The sequence below is a fragment of the Eleutherodactylus coqui genome, chromosome 3, assembly GCF_035609145.1.
Source record: "Eleutherodactylus coqui strain aEleCoq1 chromosome 3, aEleCoq1.hap1, whole genome shotgun sequence".
NCBI lineage: Eukaryota > Metazoa > Chordata > Amphibia > Anura > Eleutherodactylidae > Eleutherodactylus > Eleutherodactylus coqui.
This window is the reverse complement of record NC_089839.1, coordinates 24,311,442-24,322,614: the sequence shown is the minus strand read 5'-3', so window position 1 is coordinate 24,322,614 and position 11,173 is coordinate 24,311,442. Positions and strand designations below refer to the sequence as shown.

Here is an 11,173-nt window from a genome sequence, read left to right as displayed (position 1 = left end):
CGGTCAGAGGAGCGCAGAGAGAGAGGCGTCCGGTCAGAGGAGCGCAGAGAGAGAGGCGTCCGGTCAGAGGAGCGCAGAGAGAGAGGAGTCCGGTCAGAGGAGCGCAGAGAGAGAGGAGTCCGGTCAGAGGAGCGCAGAGAGAGAGGAGTCCGGTCAAAGGAGCGCAGAGAGAGAGGCGTCGGGTCAGAGGAGCGCAGAGAGAGAGGCGTCGGGTCAGAGGCGGGCAGACAGAGAGGCGTCCGGTCAGAGGAGCGCAGAGAGAGAGGCGTCGTGTCAGAGGCGGGCAGAGAGAGAGGCGTCGGGTCAGAGGCGGGCAGAGAGAGGCGTCCGCTGAGAGGCGGGCAGAGAGAGAGGCGTCCTCTGAGAGGCGAGCAGAGAGAGGCGTCCTCTGAGAGGCGGCGTCCTCTGAGAGGCGGGTCCGGTCAGAGGAGCGCAGAGAGAGAGGAGTCCGGTCAGAGGAGCGCAGAGAGAGAGGCGTCGGGTCAGAGGAGCGCAGAGAGAGAGGCGTCGGGTCAGAGGAGCGCAGAGAGAGAGGCGTCGGGTCAGAGGAGCGCAGAGAGAGAGGCGTCGGGTCAGAGGAGCGCAGAGAGAGAGGCGTCGGGTCAGAGGAGCGCAGAGAGAGAGGCGTCGGGTCAGAGGAGCGCAGAGAGAGAGGCGTCGGGTCAGAGGAGCGCAGAGAGAGAGGCGTCGGGGCAGAGAGAGAGGCGTCGGGTCAGAGGCGGGCAGAGAGAGAGGCGTCGGGTCAGAGGCGGGCAGAGAGAGAGGCGTCGGGTCAGAGGCGGGCAGAGAGAGGCGTCGGGTCAGAGGCGGGCAGAGAGAGAGGCGTCGGGTCAGAGGCGGGCAGAGAGAGAGGCGTCGGGTCAGAGGCGGGCAGAGAGAGAGGTGTCGGGTTTGAGGCGGGCAGACAGAGAGGCGTTGGGTCAGAGGAGCGCAGAGAGAGAGGCGTCGGGTCAGAGGAGCGCAGAGAGAGAGAGGCGTCGGGTCAGAGGAGCGCAGAGAGAGAGAGAGACGTCGGGTCAGAGGAGCGCAGAGAGAGAGGCATCGGGTCAGAGGAGCGCAGAGAGAGAGAGGCGTCGGGTCAGAGGAGCGCAGAGAGAGAGAGGCGTCGGGTCAGAGGAGCGCAGAGAGAGAGAGAGACGTCCGGTCAGAGGAGCGCAGAGAGAGAGGCGTCCGGTCAGAGGAGCGCAGAGAGAGAGAGGCGTCCGGTCAGAGGAGCGCAGAGAGAGAGGTGTCCGGTCAGAGGAGTGCAGAGCGAGGCGTCCGGTCAGAGGAGCGCAGAGAGACGGCTGGACAGCCATCCCTGTGAACAGATAGAAACTAATGTTAGTCGGTCAGTGAGCTCACTGCTGGACATAGAAGAGGACGGTTTCTGTACTGGAGAGTGTAGTGACTGCAGCGTGTAGGAGACGGCGGGAGAAGAGAGAGATGAGGAATAGGGAGAGAGATCAGTCAGTGTGCAGCAGAGCAGTCAGTGTCGGTACAGGAGAGCGGCCATAGGATAGTGAGAGTCTGTTGTAGTGAAAGCTAGCAGTATAGTGGAGCATGCCAGTAGGAGTTGTCATAGGGACGCAGTCGTCGAATAGTGAGGAGAGGGGTAGTGGCAGTGAAAGCTGTTTTCGGGACGTCGGAGGGGTCCGGAGCCCTACAGATTTCTGTCAGGAGAGTCACCAGACCCCGTGTGGTGAGTTGTGGCTACTACAGCAGGCTGACGACGCAAAAGCCCCTCGCCATACATCATCCATTATCGGGATTCCCATGGAGGCTGTTTATGTGAGGAGGCCCTTCAGCAGCGCCCCCTCACCATCAGGAGGGATAAGGCTCCACATTTCCATTAAGGCCTGACGGTCCAGCAGCGCAGACATGAAAACTACACCAGAAAGTAGTAGCACATCCCTCAGGTGAGGTTCTCTCCTTTTCTATGTGTTCTCATAGCGAGTTCCAAGCGATTACGCCGTTCATACACCATGTTTATTGTATAGCGGCTGCGGGGCGCATGCATCCAGTGACTTCAATGGAGGCCGTCTGCGAGGAATCAGTGTTAAAGGAGCATGCTGCGATTTTTATTACATTTGCAGAATACGCAATTCCGACCTTCGAGTGTAAAGGAACACTGCGGATCCTCCGTGCGGACAGTGATCGCACATTCCGCAATTCACATCCTGTGGTGTGAGGACGGCCTGGGGGTCCGTCTATACGGGTCGGGTCTGCTGGGGGTCCGTCTATACGGGTCGGGTCTGCTGGGGGTCCGTCTATACGGGTCGGGTCTGCTGGGGGTCCGTCTATACGGGTCGGGTCTGCTGGGGGTCCGTCTATACGGGTCGGGTCTGCTGGGGGTCCGTCTATACGGGTCGGGTCTTCTGGGGGTCCGTCTATACGGGTCGGGTCTGCTGGGGGTCCGTCTATACGGGTCGTGTCTGCTGGGGGTCCGTCTATACGGGTCGGGCTGCTGGGAGTCCGTCTATACGGGTCGGGTCTGCTGGGGGTCCGTCTATACGGGTCGGGTCTGCTGGGGGTCCGTCTATACGGGTCGGGTCTGCTGGGGGTCCGTCTATACGGGTCGGGTCTGCTGGGGGTTTTGTCTCACCAAAGCCGTTTGTGATGTTTTCCCGCTGCTGCAGATTTCTGGGATATTCTGTATATCCCGCCCTGTATGGTCGCTCCCTGAGGAGGGCGCCATTCTGTAGTTCTTACACGCTCTGCTATAATGTCCGTCTCTATAGCGGCAGTTAGCTACAGTACTTGGGTACTGCGGTGCGGTGACATCTCCTCCTACGGCCGCTGCTCTCTGTACAGGACATTACATGGATGTCAGCGGTGATTATACAGTAAATGGCGTCTCCAGCGATGAATATATCTCCGTGGTGACGGCGGTGTCCGTCCGGCTCTGGTCACACCGCTGTCAGGCTTCTGTCCTCACAGATACGTCACATCCATCATCATTCCCCTTTATCATCGGTCAGATATCGCTTGTTGTCGCCGGATGGAACCGCGGAGCTCGCCGCGCCATTCTGTCCTCCACAGAGCAATGAGAAGCTGATGAGGAGAGCGACACAATGGTGGACAGAGGCGTTATTATTACACATCACCATGGTGATCACAGCGGACCCCACAGACCCAGCAGACCTCCCTGCCCGGCTTACTCCTCATTATCAGCTCCTCACACCCCACAGACCCAGCAGACCTCCCTGCCCGGCTTACTCCTCATTATCAGCTCCTCACAGCCCCAGCAGACCTCCCTGCCCGGCTTACTCCTCATTATCAGCTCCTCACACCTCACAGACCCAGCAGACCTCCCTGCCCGGCTTACTCCTCATTATCAGCTCCTCACACCCCACAGACCCAGCAGACCTCCCTGCCCGGCTTACTCCTCATTATCAGCTCCTCACACCCCACAGACCCAGCAGACCTCCCTGCCCGGCTTACTCCTCATTATCAGCTCCTCACACTTCTCTACAAATCTCCATTATTTCTGGAAAATCCCAACATCTTACTTTCACTTTCTCCGCCGTCTAACCTCTCCGGCCTCACTCTGCCCGGCAACTGATGACCAGCCACAGATTTATTTTACTATTGGTGGAGAGGATACCTTCCGTCCAATCAGAACTGAGCTCCGCCTCCAGTCTGCGGAGTCACTGACTGACGGCTCCAGTTGTTTGTCTTGGGAGAAGTTCTTTATGTTCTCGTCACTCCAAGGTATCAGGATGAGGAAGATGTTCCCCCTCATTGTGCTTCTTCATTTATCTACAGTGTATTCTGGTGAGTATGGAGGGGATCAGTTATTATATCCCTTATCTGCGATGTATTCTGGTGAGTATGGAGGGGATCAGTTATTATATCACTTATCTGCAGTGTATTCTGGTAAGTATGGAGGGGATCAGTTATTATATCACTTATCTGCAGTGTATTCTGGGTAGTATGGAGGGGATCAGTTATTATATCACTTATCTGTGACGTATTCCGCTGAGTATGGAGGGGATCAGTTATTATATCACTTATCTGCAGTGTATTCTGAGTAGTATGGAGGGGATCAGTTATTATATTACTTATCTGCAGTATATTCTGGAGAGTATGGAGGAGGATCAGTTATTATATCACTTATCTGCAGTGCATTCTGGTGAGTATGGAGGGGATCAGTTATTATATCACTTATCTGCGGTGTATTCCGGGTAGTATGGAGGGGATCAGTTATTATATCACTTATCTGCAGTGCATTCTGGTGAGTATAGAGGGGATCAGTTATTATATCACTTATCTGTGGTGTATTGTGGGTAGTATGGAGGGGGATCAGCTATTATATCACTTATCTGCAGTGTATTCTGGTGAGTATGGAGGGGGATCAGTTATTATAACACTTATTTGCGACGTATTCCGGTGAGTATGGAGGGGGATCAGTTATTATATCTCTTATCTGCAGTGTATTCTTGGTAGTATAGAGGAGAGCAGTTATTATATCACTTATCTGTAGTGTACTCTGGGGAGTATGGAGGGGATCAGTTATTATATCACTTATCTGCAGTGTATTCTGGGGAGTATGGAGGGGGATCAGTTATTATATCACTTATCTGCGGTGTATTCTGGGTAGTATGGAGGGGGATCAGTTATTATATCACTTATCTGCAGTGTATTCTGGGGAGTATGGAGGGGATCAGTTATTATATCACTTATCTGCAGTGTATTCTGGGGAGTATGGAGGAGGATCAGTTATTATATCACTTATCTGCAGTGTATTCTGGGGAGTATGGAGAGGGATCAGTTATATCACTTATCTGCAGTGTATTCTGGGGAGTATGGAGGGGATCAGTTATTATATCACTTATCTGTAGTGTACTCTGGGGAGTATGGAGGGGATCAGTTATTATATCTCTTATCTGTGGTGTATTCTGGTGAGTATGCAGGGGATCAGTTATTATATCACTTATCTGCGGTGTATTGTGGGGAGTATGGAGAGGGATCAGTTATTATATCACTTATCTGCAGTGTATTCTGGGGAGTATGGAGGGGATCAGTTATTATATCACTTATCTGCAGTGTATTCTGGGTAGTATGGAGGGGGATCAGTTATTATATCACTTATCTGCAGTGTATTCTGGGTAGTATGGAGGGGGATCAGTTATTATATCACTTATCTGCGGTGTATTCTGGTGAGTAGGGAGGAGGATCAGTTATTATATCACTTATCTGCAGTGTATTCTGGTGAGTATGGAGGAGGATCAGTTATTATATCACTTATTTGCGGTGTATTCTGGGGAGTATGGAGGGGGATCAGTTATTATATCACTTATCTGCAGTGTATTCTGGTAAGTATGGAGTTGACCAGTTATTATATCACTTATCTGTGACGTATTCCGCTGAGTATGCAGGGGATCAGTTATTATATCAGTTATCTGCAGTGTATTCTGGGGAGTATGGAGGGGGATCAGTTATTATATCACTTATCTGCAGTGTATTCTGGTCAGTATGGAGCAGAATCAGTTATTATATCACTTATCTGTGACGTATTCCGCTGAGTATGGAGGGAATTAGTTATATCACTTATCTGCAGTGTATTCTGGTGCGTATTGGAGGGGGGATCAGTTATTATATCGCTTATCTACGATGTATTCCTGTGAGTATGGAGGGGGATCAGTTATTATATCACTTATCTGCAGTGTACTCTGGGGACTATGGAGGGGGATCAGTTATTATATCACTTATCTGCAGTGTATTCTGGGGAGTATCGAGGAACTCAGTTATTATATCACTTATCTGCAGTGTATTCTGGGGAGTATGGAGGGGATCAGTTATTATATCATTTATCTGCAGTGTATTCTGGGTAGTATGGAGGGGGATCAGTTATTATATCACTTATCTGCAGTGTATTCTGGGGAGTATGGAGGGGATCAGTTATTATATCACTTGTCTGCGGTGTATTCTGGTGAGTATGGAGGGGGTCAGTTATTATATCACTTATCTGCAGTGTATTCTGGGGAGTATCGAGGAACTCAGTTATTATATCTCTTATCTGCGGTGTATTCTGGGGAGTATGGAGGAGGATCAGTTATTATATCACTTATCTGCAGTGTATTCTGGGGACTATGGAGGGGGTCAGTTATTATATCACTTATCTGCAGTGTATTCTGGTGAGTATGGAGGGGGGATCAGTTATTATATCACTTATCTGCAGTGTATTCTGGTGCGTATGGAGGGCGGATCAGTCATTATATCACTTATCTGCAGTGTATTCTGGTGAATATGGAGGGGGGTCAGTTATTATATCACTTATCTGCAGTGTATTCTGGTGAATATGGAGGTGATCAGCTATTATATCACTTATCTGCAGTGTATTCTGTGTAGTATGGAGGAGGATTATATGTTATACTAGCTGATACACCCGGCTTTGCCCGAGTTAACTTGGTACAGGTGTTTAAATGTTGTTTGCATGGAAAATGTTATGAAGTTGTGGCTACTTCAGAGGAACCGAAGAATAAACTGTGTTCACTATTTTGCATGGTTCTCCGCATTACCCAGGAAGCACCATGTGGAGGCGACCATGCAACATTTCCTTTATATAAAAGTAAAAAAAAAAATAAATTTTTCGGTGCTAATACTTTTGCACTTAGCATTGAATAGTCAAGTTGTGACCGCTTTACTTTTCCTATGTAGGTATGTAAGACTCGGGGAGTCAGTGCGTCTTATAGAGCGAATGTGCTTTGTTCATGCGATCGCAAGTGTAACGGGTGATCACGTGAACAATCCGCCGAAGAAACTTGCGATCAGTTAGGAGAGCAGTTCTCTCCCCTTTGCACTGACGCCCGTATGTACCGCTGATTGGTGGTGAGCCCCGGCGGGAACAGCTGTCGCTCCCCTGCCTCCACCAATCAGCTTAAAGGGGTTGTCCCGCAAAACAAAGTGGGGTTATACACTTCTGTATGGCCATATTAATGCACTTTGTAATATACATTGTGCATTAAATATGAGCCATACAGAAGTTATTCACTTACCTGTTCCGTTGCTGGCGTCCACGTCTCCATGGTGCCGTCTAATTTTCAGCGTCTAATCGCCCGATTAGACGTGCTTGCGCAGTCCGGTCTTCTCCCTTCTGAATGGGGCCGCTCGTGCCGGAGAGCTGCTCCTCGTAGCTCCGCCCCGTCATGTGTGCCGATTCCAGCCAATCAGGAGGCTGGAATCGGCAATGGAACGCACAGAGCCCACGGTGTACCATGGGAGAAGACCTGCGGTCCACCGTGGGTGAAGATCCCGGCGGCCATCTTCGCAAGGTAAGTATGAAGTCGCCGGAGTGCGGGGATTCGGGTAAGTACTACCCGGTTTTTTTTTTTATCCCTGCATCGGGTTTGTCTCGCGCCGAACGGGGGGGCTATTGAAAAAAACAAAAAACGTTTCGGCGCGGGACAACCCCTTTAACCTCTTCCTCCTATGAAGGAGTGCTGATAGTTCTTTCATTATTGCATTACTAAGCTACCTTAGTCTCCTGCTGCATCCAATGTTAGAAATACATCAAAGCAGAGATAACTAGCATATAAAACCCTTTTAGACTAGAGGTAGTGAAATACGCCGAAGAACATGGAAACAGCAGCTAAGAGACATTGTGGGCCGCCTCCAACTGAAAAAACGATACGGGAAGTGAGGAAACAGGAGGAGGAGCTGCAAAAAGCAGAGAAAAGTAAGCACAGTTTTCATGGGCACGCTGCAAAATGGCCAGAGATAGACGTGGAAACGAAATAGTGGAATTGCGCAACAAATGCCTAAAGAATATGAAGCCAAGATTGTGTCTTTTCATAAATTTTTAATTGATGCAAGAAAGAAAAATGGCTTTGAAATAGGCCAGATTGGGAATATGGATGAAGTCCTGATAACCTGTGATGTTCCATCAAACAGGACTGTTGATTTGAAAGGTGCAAAAACTATAACTGTGAAAACCTCGAACATGAGAAAACGCATTACACGTTGTGTTGTCCTGCAGGGCGGATGGCACCATACTTCCACCATGCCGAAGAGGCGATCTCACGAGGAGTCATTGTCCATGTTCATGAGTAAGGATGGATGGATGAAGGTGGAATGAAAATATGGATTGAAAACGTGTGGCCCAAACGCCCTGGAGGGCTTCTGAAGAAACCTGCCCTACTAGTACTTGACCAGTTTAGGCACATGCCAGTGAAAACACAAAAAAAATATTTAAAGAGGCAAAGACCCATCTAGCTGTAATTCCTGGGGGCTGACCAGCCAGCTGCAGCCTCTGGATGATTCCATTAACAAGCCATTTAAAGTTTTCATGCGAGAGGAGTGTAACAAGTGGATGGCGGCTGGGAATCCTGACTGGACACCCGCTGGGCGGATGAGAAGGCCCGCTATCACTCCAGATTGTGAGTGGGTGAAGACATCGTGGCGGGCTGTGAGGGACGACATTGTTGTAGGATCCTTCAAAAATGTGGCACCAGTAATGCCTTGGAGGGTTCTGAGGATGAGGTCCTTTATGAAGATGCTATTCAAGTTGAATGTAAAAGCTGGTTGCAGCACACCACAATAAACCGCCTGGTGGGGGAGTATTCAAAAACAGATGGGTGCACAGGCTTCCTGTAGTTTGGGTCTGGACTCAATGACCCACTCCAAGCATAATCACCAGATCACTAAGCGGCGAAGTCAGCACTCCAGGACTCCAGCATAAATAGGCAACATTCTCTTTAATCCTCCATAAAAAACCGCGGTTCTTTATGAAGATGCTGACACCAGTGATAGTGAGATGGATAAGTTCGGACAGTAGTGAGGAGTTTTGGGGTTTCCTGATGACTAGAGGTGTATTGTTCTAAAATTAAAAACCTCTGCTCATCTGTTAATTACAGTAACACTAGCTCTTACCGCGGCTGCTGACTGACTGCTGTTCATGCTTATACATTACTCTGGTATTTTATTATATATTTTAGCCCACTTTTTGGTTCAAAATATTTTTTTCCTACTTTCCTCCTCTAAAACCTAGGTGCGTCTTATAGAGCGAAACATACGGTGTGTGTAATATATATATATTATAGTAGACGATTATTATTTTTGTGGTATGCCTTTATGTACTGATATGCTGTAATCTATAAAACGGCAGGATATAATTTGCACCATAGAAGAAATGCTACTGTTTTCTCGGAACTCTGCGTTGGGCTCCGGCGTTCTTCTGTCAGTAGAGATGATGCAATCACCGTGTGACAGTATGGCGGTATTACTGCGATACATGTAAATATTTAGAAAACTAATGAGATTTACTGAGGAAAAGGAGGCAAAAAAAGGAGAACATGACGTGCGGCAAATATATTATATATTACAGAACATGGAAAATAGGGGAGCAGCTAAGAGTCATAACATGTGATACATTTATTACAGCCGCGTCAGTTTGTGGTGCAAGTTATTGGTGTGTATGTACAGCCGCCATGGGGTTGTGTGAGGGAAGAAATGTATCTAACATGTCTAGCGACATTTGGCAGTTATATCATATGCGCCATATCCTCTGCGGTATAACGTCATTTATCTTCTAAGACTGATGATATCTCTCATCCGTACCCAACAAGTCCTACACGGCTGCGTCCTCCCCTCATCATCCTCACAAGTTGTACATTATATAATGGCTGATAGATAGTCTGTTCTATAAATGCCACAACTGGCGGTCCGTACCGCTCAGACCCCGGATGTAATAATCACAGCATCAGCTGCTGTGTGAGCTGACACTGGGGTATCAGAACATCATGATGAAGCAGACAGAGACTTCTTGTAAATCATTACAGTTTGATATAAAACTTTCAAAAGAGGTTCCGCAGCAGGTGCAGTGTGTGCTAGACAGTAAATAACACTAGCTGCCTCAGAACCTCTTTGAGGAGCTATAAGGTACTGTGGGGCGCACAATCTACCACATATAGAGCCCCCCTGTAGTTCTTCCCTATGCGGCGTGGTGAGAGACGAGAACATAACATGTACAACACGGAGAAAATCACATCATGTAACATCTGCTGCTTCTCACACACATGACTGAGACCCTGTCACCTACACGCTGTACATACATACATACATGACCGAGACCCTGTCACCTACACGCTTTACATACATGACCGAGACCCTGTCACCTACACGCTGTACATACATACATGATCGAGACCCTGTCACCTACACGCTGTACATACATACATGATCGAGACCCTGTCACCTACACGCTCTACATACATACATGACTGAGACCCTGTCACCTACACGCTGGACATACATACATACATACATGACTGAGACCATGTCCCCTACACGCTGTACATACATACATGACCTAGACCATGTCCCCTACATGCTGTACATACATACATACATGACCGAGACTCTGTCACCTACATGCTGTACATACATACATGACCGAGACCCTGTCACCTACACGATGTACATTCATACATGACCGAGACCCTGTCACCTACACGCTGTACATACATACATGACCGAGACCCTATAACCTACACGCTGTGTACATACATACATGACTAAGACCCTGTCACTTACACGCTGTACATACATACATGACCGAGACCCTGTCAGCTACACGCTGTACATACATACATGACCAAGACCCTGTCACCTACACGCTGTACATACATACATGACCGAGACCCTGTCCCCAACACACTGTACATACATACATGACCGAGACCCTGTCACACACTGTACATACATACATGACCGAGACCCTGTCACACACTGTACATACGTGACCCAGACCCTGTCCCCTATAGATATATACATGATAACTCTTCCTGTGATTGTAGTATATGGCGGCTTCACATCAGTGTTGCGCGGTGTTTGCATCATAAAAGACGTGCTTTCACGTGTGTTTTTGCACATATTACTGTACATTTTGCGCTCGCTGCGTCATACCACATGCACACGGGTCACAGCCGCACCCCGATTCACATGGCTATTTAGCCTAATGAGGTCCAGGTGTGTTCTTTCTTCTTCAAAATTGTGCAGCTGTGCGGGTACTGAGTGTGAATTTGTGGGGCCTTCGGTGAGCAAATGTGCACAAAAATACAGCGTGGTGTTTATTTTTTTTTCGCACGCGCGAAAACACGTAATGAGAATGAAGCTATTGAGCTCAGTGGGTTCTATCCTCTGTATTGTGCGCGAACACGCTGGTGTGACTCCGCCCCGTGTGTGATATGTA

The 11,173-nt window shown here is 48.9% G+C and overlaps 1 protein-coding gene across 2 annotated transcripts in view; it reads left to right on the top strand.

Annotated features, from left to right (window-relative positions):
• The first annotated feature begins 2,942 nt into the window (after window positions 1-2,942).
• LOC136620510 (class I histocompatibility antigen, F10 alpha chain-like) overlaps window positions 2,943-11,173 on the top strand; it is a 44,466-nt gene continuing 36,235 nt past the window's right edge. Inside the window, exon 1 of one of the 2 annotated variants that reach the window (XM_066595323.1) lies at window positions 2,943-3,756. In XM_066595323.1, the coding sequence (XP_066451420.1) occupies window positions 3,054-3,756 (703 nt within the window). In that variant the 5' untranslated portion in view covers window positions 2,943-3,053. The remainder of the gene's footprint in view (window positions 3,757-11,173) is intronic. The other variant, XM_066595322.1, reaches the window with a different exon arrangement.